Source organism: Limanda limanda, chromosome 6, assembly GCF_963576545.1.
Source record: "Limanda limanda chromosome 6, fLimLim1.1, whole genome shotgun sequence".
Taxonomy (NCBI): domain Eukaryota; kingdom Metazoa; phylum Chordata; class Actinopteri; order Pleuronectiformes; family Pleuronectidae; genus Limanda; species Limanda limanda.
Window position 1 is genome coordinate 12,304,063 of NC_083641.1, and position 19,949 is coordinate 12,324,011.

At 41.4% G+C, this 19,949-nt stretch overlaps 1 protein-coding gene across 2 annotated transcripts in view; it reads right to left on the bottom strand.

Annotated features, from left to right (window-relative positions):
• Nucleotides 1-19,949, bottom strand: part of gria4a (glutamate receptor, ionotropic, AMPA 4a) — a 109,955-nt gene that overhangs the window by 26,543 nt on the left and 63,463 nt on the right. For both annotated transcript variants that reach the window (XM_061073764.1, XM_061073763.1), the window contains exons 11-13: nt 12,341-12,547; nt 1,360-1,575; nt 333-493 (exon numbers count right to left, since the gene is read on the bottom strand). In XM_061073764.1, coding sequence (XP_060929747.1) covers nt 333-493; nt 1,360-1,575; nt 12,341-12,547 — 584 coding nt within the window. The remainder of the gene's footprint in view (nt 1-332; nt 494-1,359; nt 1,576-12,340; nt 12,548-19,949) is intronic.

A 19,949-nucleotide genomic window follows, 5' to 3' on the forward strand; every position in this document is an offset into this window, starting at 1 on the left:
ACCATCACTTTTTTGGTGTGTGTGTGTGTGCATTTCCATGACATCTTAATGTTCTGTAACACAGTGTGTTGGAGTATCAGCCCAGTTCAGTGAAAACTAACAAAGTGCTAAAAGAGGTGATTCACATTGTCAACGGTCTGAATCACAAAAGCCTCATACTACAGAACTGCAGACAGAGAGACACGCACACACACTCACAAAGGCTATTCCCAGCCCACACACTCTTATGAACACATCCTGCCGACTGACTCACACACTTTCATTCTGTCTGTCGGACACACATTCACAAATGCTCTCTGTTCGTCTCACACACTCCATTTGCCTCCCCTCACCGTGGTGAGATGTCGCAGCCCTGTTGCATGAAAGCTCCCAGTGAGAACCACAGGGAGTTGAAGATGCCGAACTCGTTGGGAGGCTGGTCTGTGGGGCCCTGCTCGGTGGCACCCTCCTCTGGTTCCTCCGCATGCCATTCGTATGGACTGAAGCGACTCACCTGAGATGGAAAACATAATTTAAATAAAAGGATTTCGACCATTTGGAAGTATATAAGAGTAAAAAAGACAAATGCAGGTGTGTAGAAGGAAAATTCAAATCTCTCTATATATAAACACTGGGAAACATTATCTTAGCAATAATCGTAAAAGCTTAATAATGCAAAGAAACCCACAGAGGGTACATTTCTTGTTACTGCTGTAGATAAGTAATGTTTGAATCTTGAATATACCGACACTCTCTGTCGGCTGGGGGGATCAAGACAATGCCACCATGCTTGGAAAGATGTTAACTGCTTTAAATGCATAATTGGAGGTTTTAATATTTCCTACATCTGTTTTATTAGATCAAGATTTATCATCACTTAGTTTATTATTGCACCAGAAAGTCTAAGAAATGTTCAAATGATGTAGTTCACTGGCGCTGCATTATTGTTTACCCTGGAAGTTAAAGGAAAACTGTACATTAAAATGTGTTTTCTGAGTTGTAACATATATTATATGACTTCTCCTTGAGGAAATATATAAGCTACTGGTTTTAAAATCACATTTATTACTAAATGTGTAAATACATTTACATTAATGGGTTGAATATTGCTAATAATGCCATTTAGTGTTTCAATCCGTCTTGGACCTTGCAGGGCCAGTGCTTACATAGAGTCAACTGTTTGGGATGTTTTAACGTCACGCTATTTATGGGGACATTTGGTGGTTAAGGATAGTGTTAGCTCCGCCTCCCAGCACTGCACTTGAAAAACACTTTTGGAATTCCAGGGAAAGACAAGCTTTCAATAACAAACTTCTTCCACATGTCACAATCCCTCAACCCAGCTCGACCTCGGACTTCTGGTTTTGAATGATCACTCACCAAAAACAGCACAACACTGACTCCAATGTACGCGAACACTATGCACATCCAGATCTCGTAGGCCAGCGGGTCCAGGAAGGAGAAAACACCCGGTTTGGACTTTTGGGGCTTCTTGATCATGATGGATATACCCAGAGACATGAAAGGCTTCGAGAAGTCAATCACTTCTTCTCTCACCAGAGTGATGGTCAGCGGGGCCACAGCGATTTCTGCTTTCTGCATAAGACAAGAAGGGAAGAAAGTATGCACATTATTTTCAGTGCCTTAATTTTGCAGCAACTTCTCGAAAACAGGTGAGCGGGAACTGTCTGTGAACTCTTCTTTTCTGAACAAGGTGAGAGTCTGGGTTTGGAAGATAAAGGATTGAGGAGGAAATTGAAACACAAAAGGGCAGGTATAGCAGACAGGATCACTATAGGATGAGTGGAGTTTAAAGCAGGAGCGACAGAGGGGAAGAAAGAGGGGAGGCAAAGAAAGCGGATTGGTGCATGGGGGTGAGAGAACAAGAGGGGGATTATTGAAATTTGGACTCGTTGAAAGAGAGAGCGAAGCAACAGTGAAAGCCAGTAGAATGACAGGGAAGTAATTCATACGTAGTAGGACACGGCCTGAATATCAATCAGTCAGCATTTGCATGTGTGCGCACACACTAGCAAAAATCTGCAAGTCCAAAACATTATTTATTCAGCAGACTGAGTATCTGTTCCTGAGTAGCTAAGTGTGTCTAAACAGCGTCTGCAGTGTTATCGGTAAAAGAGGGTACACAAACAGCATATCAAATAACATCCTCCGCTACAAGTGAAGATGCAAGGAGGATAAACAACATAACAATGACAAGGAAATCAGTAGAGATAAGGAAAATAAAAAGGGAAGGAGAGGACAGAGAAATATAGAGGAAAATAATCCATAATCCACAAAAGAAATAGATGAAATAAATTTGAGTTGCAAAGCGTGAGGCGAATGTTACTCAACTTGAAAGCGAGGGAGAAGAAAGCCACAAAGATAAACAGAGAGAAAGGGACAAATACATAAAAGCGACTGTGAAGAGATGCAGAGGATAACATGCAGAGATCTCCTGACTGTGACAGAGGAGTCGCTGCAAAGGGCTGCGGGTGTTTGGAACAAATCAAACCTGATTAGTCAATGCAGCGGTTCTGCTGTGCCACCTTTCACTACACACATTCTGATGGCTAATTGATTCTGTCGCTTCGGTCTGTTCTACAGCAGCGTCTCCGTTTTCAGCTTCCCGCTAAACGCAGACTGACGCTGCCCTCTGCATGTTGGTAGAGATTTCATCGAGACAGCGATGTGAAATCTGCAGGACGTGCGTGGTGCGTCAACGGCGGCTTAATTAGCCAGCTCGCCAAATTCTTAAGAAATAAAGAGTAGGCGTCTAGACAGAGCCATTCAGAAGGAGACTGACGTGGGAACTAAGGAGACGCAGAGCTCCAGATAGGTTTATGGTCTAAGTGCAATATTTTGATATCTGATATTTTTGCCCAGAAATGTGTGACGCTTCTGTAAAGGAGACGATAACAGTGATTTGTCATTTGAACCAGTTATCCTCTCTTACACTACAGAGGAGCTTTTCAGTCTTATCAGCCACTCAAAGGGCTTTAAGTACAAAGTGCATTCACCTAATTGCACACATTCATACAACTACTCTTCTATAGGCAGTGCTTTTTCAGTCACACATTATTCATTCACGGTTAGCCCATGCAGGAACTGAGGATCGAACTGCTGACGTTCTGTTTAGTGGACAACCCTCTCAACCCCTTGGTCCACAACTGGCCATATGTGCCTGCTAATTTAACTACATATTTGATCCATTTTCAAGTGTGGTGGTAACAACATTTAGAAACAAATTGGGTTTAACAAATCAACAAGGACGGAAATAAGACATAATTGAAACACATTTTTAACTGAGCTGAAGAACATTCAACTAATTAATGCTCAATGACAACTTATAACATAAATTCAGTTATTGTTGTTTTATTCAATTTCTTAATTTGTAACCTCAAGCTAAATGTTGTGTTTTCATATTACTGTTTTTATGTTACAAGAGCATCGTCTGGCTCATGTCTACATTACGTCAGACAATTAAACCAAAGGCATATTGTGAGTAATACGAATAGGTGTCTGCATAATGCGACTAAGGTCAGAATACTATATTCCAAGTATGATCTTATTCAGGTGTTGGGCAAGGCCCAGTGATCCGACTTAGAACAAAGGGTCGTAAAACCTTAGGCCAGGCTCGGGTAACCCCTTACATTTAAAAACCCAGCATGGACCCTTATCTCCATGTGGCAAAAGATCACGTCCTGGTCCCCCACGGTAAGCCCGCCCCTGGGGGCCAAATCCTGACAACTCAATTGGCTGGAGGGCCACACTGACCCCTGACCCCTCCTCCCAGGGGGGAGTCACCTGAGACATGACTTAAAAGGGCTGAACTCACAGACTTCTCCCTCTCTTCACTCAGATGCCCAAGCGACAACAGAACCCCTCCGGGGTTCTACTAGTTAACTCGGTATTTTTAAGAGACTCTTTTTGTCTTCTTTTCCACGCTGCTCAAGTTGTTTTCTGACCTCAAGAGGTCTAACCACACGACTCAGTAACTAATGGAGGCGATAAGACATTTGTTTTGTTCATTTCAATTCATTTCATTAATTCATTCTTTTATCTTAGTTGACGTTTTTATTTTGAAAAGGACTTTTCCTGTTTTTAACTTGGAAAGATCAAAACAGGAAATTGCTCGCTGGACGATCTCAGACTGTTTCCTTATCCACACGGACTTTACTTTATTCTTTCTCCACACGATCTACAACGGCTACAAGCAGCCGAACGTCCCTGTGAGGCAGCACGATCTCCGCTGCTGCAGAAGAAGACGAAACCTCATCTCGCCACGGAGCACAACGGATCGGCTCCGGCCCAGCTGCGGTGCTCACGAGAGCCCGTCTGAGAAACTTCAAGCGATTCACTGAACCTCCGGGGATTCGCGCCAAGTCGCATGCAACCCACGAAATCACGGTCACAGTAAGAGGCTTATGTTGTCTGGGCAGATGTTAGTTTTAATATGTAGCGTGTTGATTTAATACTTGAGTGTATTTTGTTGATGGAACTTCCGTGTTCCATTGTTTTAGCCGGCCACTACTCCGAGCCGCTACTTCCGGTTTCCGGGTGGATCGCAATGTTTTGTGTTGCAGTAAATAGGGCCGCGAGAAGCGCCTCCGCCCGCACTGTTAACGTCTGTGTGAGTCTGCAGTGATTTCACCGATCAGAACCTCGGCCCACAACGCTCGCTTGAGGGCTGAGGGGTGAATCACTGTTAACTCATCTCAGACGTATTTTTAAGAGCTTCTTTGGACTCTCCTTACATGTTTTTCTCATGTTTTCTCTCTCTCTCTCTCTCTCTCTCTCTCTCTCCTTCTAAACCGACCTATACACACTTCTGACCTGTATTTATAATACAGGTCATGTCACATAGTTAAATCTATGCTTAGAGAGGCTGAACACATCTGGAAACCATTCGGCCCCCAAAGCCAAGCAGAGATAAGAATTCTCTTTGTCTAAAATTTCCTTTGTGTAATTCATGTGACGACCACCAGTGTGCGCTCCGGCCACATGGTGTCATTAACATAGACTCCATCTTGAATAACGCAAGTTAACCCACCATTTTGAGTCTATTATTGCCACGCCTCCGCTCTCTCTCTCCTCCCATCCTGGCTCTAAATTCATAACGGCTCCGCCATCTTGTTTTGTAGTCAATCCGCCATTTTGAGAGTTTTTAGGCCTTGATTCCACGAATCATGATCGGCCTCCATCTTAGATGTGATGTCACTACGCGTCATCGCCACCCCCTTCTTTTTCTCTCTCACACACACACACACACACACACACACACACACACACACACACACACATTGATAGACACAGACAGACACACACACACACAGAGACACATAGATGGACCAGAGGTTACATGCGTGTTCTAAATTGTGATAAGCTGCTGTTGTTATCTTTGAAATATGGGAGTTTGTTAAGATGATGAATCATTAAATAACACTAACTTTATTTCACACACACACACATAGACACACACACACAGAGAGACACTTTGACACAGACACACACACACATAGAGACAGACATACATAGGTAGACCGCAGGTTGTCCATGTATTTTCTGAATTGTGATAAGTGCTGCTGCTGTGTTTACCTTTGAAATATTGGAGCTTGTTAAAATGATAAATCATTGAATAACATTATAACTTTATTTCCCCTTTTTAATAAATACTTTTGTAATTAAAGTATCTGTAGTCTGTGATTATTTGTGCATATGTATGTGATTGCAGCTGGATTATGATCGCCTGTGCTCGAACTTAGAAGCCTTCACTGTTTATTAAGTAATCGTTAATATTAAAATATTGACATTATTAATTTGACATTTATCATTATGAGACTGATAATTATAGCTTGACATCGTTGGTCCCTGGGAAACCAGGGTGGTGCCCCCCCCTTTTTCAATTATTAATATAGATAGTATTATTCTTAAATTGATAATTTTATTGTTTTAGACTAATTATTTTCATTATTCTTGGTTGATAACCTTATCATTGTTAATTGACAGCTTGTACTTTCTAATTGATAATTCCTATTTTCTCATTAGTGGTTTTATTGTTATTTGATTACTGATCATCTTCAATTAATAATTTAATTATTTTTGATAGATAATTTTTATTATTTTAATAATCCTATTTCATGATTATTAATAATTAGCCAACGTCAAGTCTACTCCTATTGCACAACATAAATGGTGCCCCCTGTGAGGCGATCTAACTCCAGCTGTATCATAATACTGTGTACAATAATCCAGATTCTTTTTTTTTTTCCAGAAATTTAATTTTTTTGAAAAATTTAAATTTTTTGAAAATTTGATTTTTTCAAAACTTTTGCTTTCTCTCATTTGGTATTGATCATGATTCGTTGTTGAAGAAGAAAATAATTTTGGAAATTTATTCTTCTTTGCAAAGTTTTATTTTTAATTCATTTGAACTTTTACCAAACCGGTTTACCAGTGCCTGGTGTATCCGTAATTGGCTGCAGATTGCAATCGGTGGTTGTGTTCTCGAGGCACAAGAATCATAAATAATTTAAGAAAAGAGAAAAATAATTCTAGGAATTTATTTCTCTTTGAAAATTTTTATTGTAATCCCTTTGCACCTGTCCCAAGCAGGTATACTAGTGCCTTGTGTATCCGTGGTTGGTTGCTTCTAGCATATAAGTGGTTGTGTCATCTCAATGCACAATAATTATGATTAAATTTTTGAAGAGAGACATAGGTTCGAAACTAATTTCTCTTTGAATTTTCTTTATTCTTAATTCCCTTTGCTAAGCAGACTTTTGTGTAACTTTGGTTGGTTGCTGACTGCGTTTCAGTAGTTGGTAATTTTTATAGGAGATTTTCTGCATGCTTTTTGATCTTAAGGAGACAAACTAGATTTGAGAGACTAGTTTTGAGAAGACTAGTTGTTGAACAACTAGGTCTTAAGGATTGAGCCACCGAGCTATCCTTCATTGACACTTTATAGACACAGGGTGAAGCTCACCTGTGCATCTTGTTGTGTAGTTTTTTTAATTAAGTGTTTTACCCACTTTTTCTAAGCAAGCGTGAGCAGTCCACCAGGTGCCTTTTCGCACTCAGAAGATGAGTAGCATGTAACACCGTGGGGCAAGTGCTCCCTCAGGACCAGAGGTCCTATTAGAGACTGTAGCCAGTCTGAGTAATTTTTTTCTAATGATGCGGTGAGTGAGTTGAGTGAGTATGAAATAAGTACCTGCGATCGTAAGATCAAGAACTGTCCATGCACTCATCAACCCCACTGGCCCGCATCCAAAAATACCCCATGCTCTGGGTCAACTGACACTCCTCTACCAGCAGAGAGCCGAGCTGCAGACCCAAGAACATGCGAAGGCGCTCATAGCCATGCAAGCAGCATGTCGAGCGGAGCAGGAGAAAAAAAAAAAACTCCCACCTGCGGCACATCATCGAGACCCGCAAAGAACAGGACCAGGCGGTGCAGGAGCATGCGCAGGTCAAAGGTCAGCAGAAAGGGGGGCACAGTCAAACAGAGCTGTCCCCCCCCTCCAGCTGAGATCCCTGATGACAGGGCCAGGAGCTGACGTCATTCCCGGTGGAGCCAGCGGAACAGAGACACTGGGAGAACAGCTGCGAACACAGCTCCACAACCCTCATGCAGAGGGAGCTTTGCTCTGGAGAGCCAGACACACCCAGCAGTCCACCGCTCCGACCCACTCAACACCAAAGGGGGAGCAGGACTCAACCCCTAGACGTGCAGTGACCTGCGACCGCTATGAGGCAACATCAAATGCCTGTCCAGCGGACACACAGCATCAACTCCAGCCAGAAGGAACACATCCTGCACGGAGCCATGCTGATCCACATCACAACGACGGAAGGACTCCGTCCTGGAGGGCTGAAGGAGATTCCCAGTCTGCCACTCAGGCAGAGGCGCACCATGACTCACGGTCGCGTCCTGGATGGTCCGCCAACCCCGGTGCAAGAGATGGTGGCCACGAAGATGAGTACCGTGGCACATTCGAGTCAAAAGACACTGATGACTCAGCACCCCCTCAAAGAGAGGAAATCCGCAACCGGCGGCAAGAGCCCCTTGAAAAAGACATTTATCGCTTCGACCCAGACAACCGAGGGTGTAACGAAGACGACACCGTGGTTCTGGCAGTTCAAGTCCAACTCAATGTGGACCCGGCGCTGGAAGATGACAACTTTCCCCACGCCAGGATGAACCCCAGCAAAGAGAACCAGAAACAACGACCCTTCCAACAGGGTGCCCCTCAAAACCAAGGGGGTGAGGATTTCAACCAGCCCCACAAACAGTTTCGACCTCAGCACCTGAATCCCTCTCCACAGAGAAGTAGGGGCTGTAACCAAAGGAAACCTCATCAATACCAGGAGTATAGTGATGGTGACCGAAATCCAACACATGGGATGCATCCTGGCACAGAGGAATTAATACGGAGATGTGTGGATGAAGCAATGAGAGACATTGTGCCACGTGTTCCTCCAGGCTCCCCTAAGAGACCAGACACTGAACCCCGTTGGCGAAACTAGAAGCAGTTGCCCTCCTTCTCCACTCCTAAAGATGACTTCAATGACTGGGAAGGACCGAGGCGCTGCCAGAAACCCCCTCTCACCTCCACACCTGAAAGGGGGGGGGAAGAAATCCCAATTTTAAAACAAAGACCGCTCAAACCACTCACTCCATCAATAGCTGCATGCTTTAGACCCTCTGTCAGTAAATTGTATAACGTATGTTCAGGTAGTGAACTCCTTAGACCTCGTTGAGGATTTTGAAGTCGTTACCACTACGGTTGTGCAGCCCTCACGGGTACAGTTGGCAATTCAGTCTTGGCAGAAAAATTTCAATATCTGTAGATTTGCAAACCTAGAAATAGGATTTACCATATATTCACAGATTAGCGAACAACAGAACGTGACTCGCCGTTCTAAATGTTTTGGTTTGACAGAATAACACACATGTTTACCTCAAAACACCAGCACCTACTCAAACATTTTCTTCTGTTCCTTTTTCCACTTTTCTTTCATTTCACTCTTCACCGAAATTCATCAGTATGTTAACAATAACTGCCGATAAGCATTATGTGAAATTGAAATGTGCGCCGTGTTTTAGAATATATGTCGTTTAGCCTCTGTCTGCCCAGACAATTACCTCTCTCTGTTTAGACTCATGCCTCAAAGACATTTATGCCTCATGATGAACTAACTTTCAATGCTTCAACTCCACTCAAGGATTACCTCTCATGGATTATCACTGGACTCTCGACCCTAGCGTGCCCTGGAAACTGGGTAACGACCCACTTCCCAGGTCAAAGGGGGACTGTTGGGCAAGGCCCAGTGATCCGACTTAGAACAAAGGGTCGTAAAACCTTAGGCCAGGCTCGGGTAACCCCTTACATTTAAAAACCCAGCATGGACCCTTATCTCCATGTGGCAAAAGATCACGTCCTGGTCCCCCACGGTAAGCCCGCCCCTGGGGGCCAAATCCTGACAACTCAATTGGCTGGAGGGCCACACTGACCCCTGACCCCTCCTCCCAGGGGGGAGTCACCTGAGACATGACTTAAAAGGGCTGAACTCACAGACTTCTCCCTCTCTTCACTCAGATGCCCAAGCGACAACAGAACCCCTCCGGGGTTCTACTAGTTAACTCGGTATTTTTAAGAGACTCTTTTTGTCTTCTTTTCCACGCTGCTCAAGTTGTTTTCTGACCTCAAGAGGTCTAACCACACGACTCAGTAACTAATGGAGGCGATAAGACATTTGTTTTGTTCATTTCAATTCATTTCATTAATTCATTCTTTTATCTTAGTTGACGTTTTTATTTTGAAAAGGACTTTTCCTGTTTTTAACTTGGAAAGATCAAAACAGGAAATTGCTCGCTGGACGATCTCAGACTGTTTCCTTATCCACACGGACTTTACTTTATTCTTTCTCCACACGATCTACAACGGCTACAAGCAGCCGAACGTCCCTGTGAGGCAGCACGATCTCCGCTGCTGCAGAAGAAGACGAAACCTCATCTCGCCACGGAGCACAACGGATCGGCTCCGGCCCAGCTGCGGTGCTCACGAGAGCCCGTCTGAGAAACTTCAAGCGATTCACTGAACCTCCGGGGATTCGCGCCAAGTCGCATGCAACCCACGAAATCACGGTCACAGTAAGAGGCTTATGTTGTCTGGGCAGATGTTAGTTTTAATATGTAGCGTGTTGATTTAATACTTGAGTGTATTTTGTTGATGGAACTTCCGTGTTCCATTGTTTTAGCCGGCCACTACTCCGAGCCGCTACTTCCGGTTTCCGGGTGGATCGCAATGTTTTGTGTTGCAGTAAATAGGGCCGCGAGAAGCGCCTCCGCCCGCACTGTTAACGTCTGTGTGAGTCTGCAGTGATTTCACCGATCAGAACCTCGGCCCACAACGCTCGCTTGAGGGCTGAGGGGTGAATCACTGTTAACTCATCTCAGACGTATTTTTAAGAGCTTCTTTGGACTCTCCTTACATGTTTTTCTCATGTTTTCTCTCTCTCTCTCTCTCTCTCTCTCTCTCTCTCTCTCTCTCTCCTTCTAAACCGACCTATACACACTTCTGACCTGTATTTATAATACAGGTCATGTCACATAGTTAAATCTATGCTTAGAGAGGCTGAACACATCTGGAAACCATTCGGCCCCCAAAGCCAAGCAGAGATAAGAATTCTCTTTGTCTAAAATTTCCTTTGTGTAATTCATGTGACGACCACCAGTGTGCGCTCCGGCCACATGGTGTCATTAACATAGACTCCATCTTGAATAACGCAAGTTAACCCACCATTTTGAGTCTATTATTGCCACGCCTCCGCTCTCTCTCTCCTCCCATCCTGGCTCTAAATTCATAACGGCTCCGCCATCTTGTTTTGTAGTCAATCCGCCATTTTGAGAGTTTTTAGGCCTTGATTCCACGAATCATGATCGGCCTCCATCTTAGATGTGATGTCACTACGCGTCATCGCCACCCCCTTCTTTTTCTCTCTCACACACACACACACACACACACACACACACACACACACACACACACACACACACATTGATAGACACAGACAGACACACACACACACAGAGACACATAGATGGACCAGAGGTTACATGCGTGTTCTAAATTGTGATAAGCTGCTGTTGTTATCTTTGAAATATGGGAGTTTGTTAAGATGATGAATCATTAAATAACACTAACTTTATTTCACACACACACACATAGACACACACACACAGAGAGACACTTTGACACAGACACACACACACATAGAGACAGACATACATAGGTAGACCGCAGGTTGTCCATGTATTTTCTGAATTGTGATAAGTGCTGCTGCTGTGTTTACCTTTGAAATATTGGAGCTTGTTAAAATGATAAATCATTGAATAACATTATAACTTTATTTCCCCTTTTTAATAAATACTTTTGTAATTAAAGTATCTGTAGTCTGTGATTATTTGTGCATATGTATGTGATTGCAGCTGGATTATGATCGCCTGTGCTCGAACTTAGAAGCCTTCACTGTTTATTAAGTAATCGTTAATATTAAAATATTGACATTATTAATTTGACATTTATCATTATGAGACTGATAATTATAGCTTGACATCGTTGGTCCCTGGGAAACCAGGGTGGTGCCCCCCCTTTTTCAATTATTAATATAGATAGTATTATTCTTAAATTGATAATTTTATTGTTTTAGACTAATTATTTTCATTATTCTTGGTTGATAACCTTATCATTGTTAATTGACAGCTTGTACTTTCTAATTGATAATTCCTATTTTCTCATTAGTGGTTTTATTGTTATTTGATTACTGATCATCTTCAATTAATAATTTAATTATTTTTGATAGATAATTTTTATTATTTTAATAATCCTATTTCATGATTATTAATAATTAGCCAACGTCAAGTCTACTCCTATTGCACAACACAGGTTAAGGTAATCAGGAAATGCTGTATAAGTATCATATTCAGACTTTTGTCGTTATCGGGTTAATGTCAGAATATTGGTGTCCACTGACATTCTTCCCTGTGGGTTTGGAATTCTGTCTGCGTGTGTACTGAGACATGAGAGGTTCTTAAGTTGTGTACAATGTTTGCAATAAATATTGTCCTGTAAAGTCTGCCAGGAACTCTTTGGTTGATGTGCACTATAAATAAACTGAGGCTCAGTTGAATTAAAATACATAAATAAGGAATTTGAAGGCATCTTATCGGGATCTGAGAGCTCCTGATATAATTATATATAAGCAGTCTGGCATTAGATGAATAATGAAAGAGTGACATTTGAGTGAGAGACGAGTATATACAATATAAGTCCAAATGTTTTCCATCCAAACTTACCCCATACACAAGCTCCCCAACCATGCCGTTCCATATCTTCGTCTCCGGATCTCTGGCCCCGTATTTCCCGTCTGGTACGATCTGGATCTTGTATTTGATTCCGATGTGTTTGGCGATTTCCGAAGCCAAATCCACGCAGTATCCCTCGAACTGGTCGTTGCCTTCGTAAAGCTCCCAGTTCTTCTTCAGCATCACGTAGGGACCCTCCTACATAAGCAGCATAAGGGGAGAAAGACATATCTGTTTGGAGGAACATGACAGCAATTATTAAAAGAAAACAACTTCTCAAGAGGAGGCAGGGGTTTGGTTGTAAACATTGCACCGGGTAAAAGCACATACAAAGGAAAAATTATAGTATTGAAAAAAATATAAGTGTATACATAAGGTTAGGGTAAGGGTCAGGAAACGTATTCCCTTTTTTTTTATTATATTGAGAGGAGCTCAGTTCCTTGCAGATGGAATTCAAGAGAAAATAAGGGTAAAAGGAAACAGGAAACGAAACAATAAACATTAAAACTAAAATGTACATTATCAGGAGATAATTTAAAAGTTACACATTATACATTACGTTTCAAATGTTTTAAGCTGTTAAAGGAGTCTTTCAGGTGAATTATCTTGTCCAGAAAACACAAAAAACACCTAAACTTGATAGAAACAGTTGGACAGTTTATAAAATCGGGTAGATTTAGTTTTATATCCTGTATTTCTGACTTCCAGGGCCAATGCCTTTGTCTGACTCAACATGGCTCCACTGGGACCTTCACCTGACTCAACACTAATGCTGAAAAGAGAAAGATGTACAAGAGAGAGAGGAAAAACATGAAAGAAAATGATTTAGAGGGAGAATGATTTAGAATGATATCTGTGCATGGGATGAAAGCAAAGGACGGCTTTACTGCCGTCTAGTGAGATGGTGAGTGTATTAATGATGACACACAAAGACACAAGCATGTTCGTGATGACAGAGAATCATGCCCACACATTACAGCAGCAGGAGGAAAAGGAGAAAGGGTTTTGAGTGACAGCGTATCCATCCGCCGCAGTGAGTTATGGTATTATGCCTGAGGCTCCTCACCCTGTAATCCAACTGAAACCAAGCCCATTAAAATGCTTTCAAACCCTTTTTAATCAACGGCTAATCTCATTTAATTAATCAAGCAGGCTTTATTTATATCATCAAACCCTCCCAAGCTATGAAACTGTTTATGAAGATCATGAAGCACAATAAAAGCGATAACATATTTTGTATTGAATTCTTCATGCAGGGAAATTGGTTCACATGGTTGGAAGTGGACAGTGGAAACAAAGAGGATTTTAACAAGGCTTAAAAGGTGTCAGGTGAATATTAACGTTACTCTCACAGAGGTCAGGGTAACACTCCACCAAAGTGAATCACACTGAAAGCATGTGTCGATTGGCAGAGACAGGCAGGCGGATTAAAAAGCCATACAATGGAATGTGATCAATACAAACAAGACCTACAGAGAGAAGCTGGATTTAGGAATTGATCTATTTCCCGTAGTAAACAAAGATCTTCAAGTAAAACAATTTGCTTTCTACTCGTGTATGACTATCAGATAAATGTGGAGGACAACATCTACATGATTATTCAATAGATTTACATGTACCCATATGTAAGATGATTTAATCACATAGATGTACTTCTACTACTATAAGCTGCTACTAAAGTACTTTTACTTTCATCATAAAAAAAAGGTCATCCTTTAGCATGCTGACAACAAACTAAGACGTGAGCATGGTAAACATTATAGCTGATGTATATGGCTAACTCTTGTTTCAAAATAAAAAAGGTGCAGCATTATTTTCCAACAAATGTCTTTTTCCTCATTTATATGGTTTATTAGCTATAGTCAAACATTTTTAATTGTTAGTACGCAATCCCAGCAGTGGTAAAACATTTATTTGTTAAGTGCAGAAAAAATCATACATTTACATGTAAAAGAAACAAATTTCAAAACAAACAAAAACATGCAAATATGCACATTATTCAGTCATCAGCATAAGCTTTGTTAAAACAAAATACTAAAATAACCCCACAAATACTGGTAACTTAATTTATGCTGCACAGAACAATCATTATCATCATCGTCACCGAATGCAAAAAAAAGACTGTTTTTACTGTCTGAAAATAAAGAGCATTTCCTCAAAAATGTCATTATCAGAGACATTAGCAGGTCCCGGGGGGCTCGTTACATTGACTCAACATGAATCATAGTGTTAATGAACAGCAAAACAGTTTCAAGTTAATTCACTCTGTTAACACAGTCGCCAAGACTTCTCTGTAGCAGAGATACAAACTAAAGACATTAAGATTTTAATAATAATAGCCTTAAAGTACAATACAGATGAGATGAGTTGTAACCTCAACATTGTACATATACACCTCTTTCGTTTTTAATCATCATGTGGTTTTTTTTGCCATCATAGACTTGATAGTTCTGGTGTGTAATGAGCTGCTGAGGGACACAACACATATTATTGATAGAAATGTGACATTACAATGTGTGTGGAAACATGCCTGAAGGCTTTATTTATGGCAGAGATCATTTGGTGCATTGCTTCAGACAAATAACACCAAGCTGCCTGTAATATCTGATGCATGCTTATATGAAAATAACTCCATTTAGACAGAAAGTCAAAGGTTATACAGAAATCTGCAACAAAATAAAAGTAAAATTAAACTCTTAGATTACAAAAAGAATGAACTGTAACCAGATGAACAAAATTACAATTACTGAAACTGATTAAAATGCTGCGGTACAGTGCAGGTGGGTTTGGGATCCAGTGAAATAGAAATTCCAGAATCTGGTGCCATTTTAAACAGAGACTTTAATCCAACTTTGTACAGACAGACATTGTTATCAAGATTGATAGAGAAGATCAGCACTATTCAATCATCTCATTCACTGTAAATAAATTCAAAAATTCTCACCCTTTAAAATACACAATACATAATGTAGGGTGCATGATAATGAGTTCTGTGTGATTGGTAAATTAGAAGATCAATACTTCTCTGAGATTTGTCTCTGAGATGTTTATCTTAGTTTATCACTCAAAGACTGGAGTCCTGTCACCGTGAGACTAAGGGGTCATTTATGCTCAATGTTAGATACGTATTCGCAAACACACGGCGCTCTGTGTCCATACAGACGGACAAAATGGAACAGTACCACTGGAAATCATTGGGGGGCAGTGTATCCAACAGTTCAAGCAAGACGATCGCAGGACACAGGGAAGAAATGTCCACAATGGCTGAATGTTCAGAAGGGACACTTTGCGGGTAAGTTGGAGAGCTTTTACCTTTTTTTTTTTCAGAGGTACATTAATCACAACCTCCTTTACTGTCGCGATGTTTGTTGATGTCAGAAACTCTGCACTGCCCTCTACTGGATGTATTGCTCAACAACCATGCCAACGTAAAGGACTCATAGAGGCATGGTAGTTACAATCACATCGATTGAAAAGGACACATCCCTTTTTGTACATAAAGGCAGCATGAGTCAGTCTTCACAGAGAAACATCTAAAGTCTTTGCTCCTTTCTTATACGAGAGCAGTATTGACCGAAAGTGTGTTCACATATTTACTGCCAGCCCTGAGCTCCCACTTCTCTGATTTGGGCGTTTCTCTGATTGGTTTCATAGATGAAGATTAATCAAAAACTTTTGTATGGAGCATCTTTTCACCGTTGTGAGGTTGTGCAATAAGTCTGCATGATATCCCTTCTCTACAATAAGATAGGTTTGCTGTATATTTCAGCTTATACAATAATACATATAAAATAAACGATTGTTGTTTGCATTTGGTCGGAGCCAGCCTGCTTCCAGTCTTCTGGCAGAGCTAGGCTAACCAACTGATGGCTTCTTACTAAATAGGCAGATGTGACATTGGTATTGATCTGCTCATTAAACCCTTGGCAAGAATGTGAATAAGTAAGCTGTTGAATGATTCCTTTAGATGATCACTCATGAACCCCGATGATGACATTTTGTTAAGCTCCGGTTCAGAAGCACAAGCAGCTGTTGTGTATTGATTATTTACCTCCACACATTCTACACACTACTTGACTGGATCCTACAGTGGGAGGTTGTCATATCAGGGACTATGCCATTGAAAGTTGTAAGTGCTTTTTTTTTTACTGAATTTTTCATCTTAAAGCACTAATTCTCACGGGGAATAATTTCCTTAATTTCTGTTAACAAGGACAATTTAGCCAACTCCTCCTCCCTTAAATTACCCTCTGGTTTATCGTCTTATAAGGTCAAGTGTTTGAAATCAGAGCCGCCTGCTTTGTTGAGTTAATTTAGTATTATGTAAGCAAATAAACACACACACACACACACACAAACACACACATACCAATGGGAACTCAGCCAACAGTGGCCCGGTTTTCCTTTAGAACTCCTTAAGGTGTGTTATCAGTTTGCCCCAGACGCTTTTGTCTCAGTGTGCTGGTAATACTGCCAATATAGTGCTTGTGTGCGTATGTGTGTGTGTGTGCACTGGATGATAGTGCCTGCTGTTACTGCTGTTAAAGAAAACATGAGAATCATGAATCATGAGTCTGGGCATTGCAGAAAAATGGAAGGTGAAAAGGGGAGAGAAAATAGGAGCAAAGATCAGGTAGTTGACAGGAAAAGAAAGGGAAGAAAAGGTAAAGAAAAATGGTGGAAAATCAACTGGCGAGAGGGATGCATTACGGTTTGGCAGCGTGAAACTATAGAAGAACACTGAAGGAGCAGATCAGAATGCTGACAGAGATAGCTCCAGGCTGAATAGTAGATAGGAACAGTAAAAAAGGAGGGGTGAGAAGGAGATATAAAGGGAAGGAGAGAACTTAAAATGGAGAGAAAGGGAGAGAGAGGGGCTGAAAGGAGGGGAAATGGGTGGGTGGAAGGGGGGGAACAGCTTTGTAGAAGCAAATGGTTGGAGCTGATAAGACATGAAACACTTCACACTGGAGCCAAAGAGGCAGACAGGACTTGCTATGTCAGCCAATAAGTGAGCCAGTGAAAAAAGGACAGGCTTCCAACTGGGCAGTCACCTCACTGTCCAGTCATTGATTCAGGCTGCCATCACTCAATCAGTCTAGCGTTTAAAAAGCCAGACCTTCACAGGACGAGTTCCTCAGCCACCGAGATGTTCAATCAGCCTGCGAGCATTCTTCGAAATGGCCGGAGAGGCCCGCCAGGCAGTCGGTTAGTCACGGCCATGTTTTAGTCGGTCAATCACTTCATTCTTTCACTAATTACTGCAAATTACAGTACATCATTGTTTTCAGTCACACGTGTGGCCTACTCAGCCATGAAGGTCAGTCAGACAACAAGTCAGTCAGGCAGTTCACTGCACAGTCTGCTAGTCACTGAGTCAACCTGCCACTACACCCAGCTACACACACACAAAGCCATAACAGGCCAGTTAGCAGCTGAGCAAGTCAGCCAACCAGGTAACGAATCAGCGGACCAAAAAAATGCCTGGATTCCAGTTTAACCAATGATTTGACAGAGTCAGCACCCTTTCAATCGATCAACCAGTAAACCAGCATCTACAATAATTTGTGTTAGTCACAATTCAAGTTGGATTTGATAAATATCAAAGCCAACATTTCCAGAAGAATTGTACATTTTGACCCTGTTCACATATTAACATGTGTCCTGAAGTGGTCAGGGCTAAGTACAGGTCTGAACACACCCAAATGGATCCTGAGGGCCGATCCCTCAGAATCAAAATCTGAATCAAAATCAGAGTTTTTTACCAAATACGTAAACACATACAAGGATTTTACTGTGGTCGGTTTTGTGCAAGCATAAATCAAAATGATATGATAATATGAAAGAAAAATATTAGTAACACTAAAAAAGAGATTGTGCAATATTTTGTAAACTCAATTTGGACAATAATATTCATACAATTTTACAATCTGAAGTATGTACAGCTAATCCGTTTTTGGCCACAGGAAGTTGAAGTGTCAGTCAGACACTCACATTTGAAGGTGCTCTGGTGGAAACATGTGGCCTCTTTCTTTTTAATGTGCACTAACAGTTTTATCATTACGATTTCATTGCTCTTCATATTTTATTAGGTTTTTTATTTTACAGTAATTCACACTTGATACACTGTTAATTATATTCTGATCTTTCATTCACATTTTGTGTCATATCTTTGTTCCTACATTCATATGTCAGGCCTGTAGTTCACGATCATTGTGAAGAAGTGTCGACTAAGCTGATCACTTTGATGGATCTCTCAGGACGGATGTTCATACCAGATCTGGATCGGCTAAACTCTCCCATTCTTGTATCACATCTGAACCTTTTGTCCTGATCCTCATGGAGAGCTTTGAGGGGGATAAACATTTACCTCTCGTTTATAAATACACCAGGGGGGCAAGTTTAAAGTCTAATCCAACTGATTGAACTAAGGCCTATAGGTTTAATTAAAATATTCCCTAAGCCAATTAAACACAATAATAAGGGAGAATTTTTAAGAGACAGCAAACTAAGACCAGAGAAAAATAAACATAAGATCGTGAAATCCTCGGGGGGGGTTTGTTGAGCGTTAACAAGACCAGCAAGTGCACGTTAGTAAATGTGAATGTCCAAGGGCTTAACAACCAATTCATGTCAATGCACTTTGCTCACACTGGCTTCACTTGTGTGAGTGTGCATGTGTGTGTAATGTGTTGTACATGTGTAGATGACTTATTGAATGAAGGCTTAAGAGCCTGCCTGCATGAACGACCTACATTTGAAACTGAAACTGTCACATCAATGTGTATTTCAGGAGGGTTTTGAAACATAACTTTACTTTCATACCTTTAAAGGGACTCTTACCTTTGTTGCATTTTTACACTTTTTGTGGATAAGGTTAAATTGGTATTAATAAGGTAATGACACTCTAAAATGCAAGACAGACCCACCAGGAGTTAAAGCAAACAATTATTTCACTCTCGTAATATTTAGTGAAAACTTCAACCAATAAAATTCTTCGGACCGAAGGACCTTATTGGCCGACAGACCTGTCTGTTTGCTGCATGGAAACAGACAGGAAGCCCGTCTGCTTCTTCTGGTGCATTCGGGCCCTCGTCATCAAGGCGCGTCCTCAACTATAGGGTTTGTTTTGATTCCACGGCAGACAGTAGCGAGTAGCGACCGTATCGACCGTAGCGACTGACGGTGGCAGACCAAAGTGGTCCACGGCGTACTGAAACAGCCGCTCCCAGGGGGAAAAACAAAAGAAAAAACACCGCGGATTGGAACGAGGGGGTGGGGCATTGGAGGAAGGCGGGATGATTCGAATGTGCTGTAATTCTCAAATGCAACAAAGGTAAGAGTCCCTTTAATGTTTATAAAATAAAATGACAATGTCAGTGTTAAATTGTGTCATTTTAATGTCAAAACTCAAATCTTCCTGATGCAGGCTGTAATTATGTTTTAGAGTGATGGCACTAAAGTTTAATAACTGAAAATAAAACAACTTCTTCAATTATATCCTTCCATCCAGATGCTTGCGTTTAGAAAACCTCTCAGAGAAGCTGAAACACAGTGTAGAGAAAAGGTGACTGAGTAGACATGATGGAGTCAATTTACA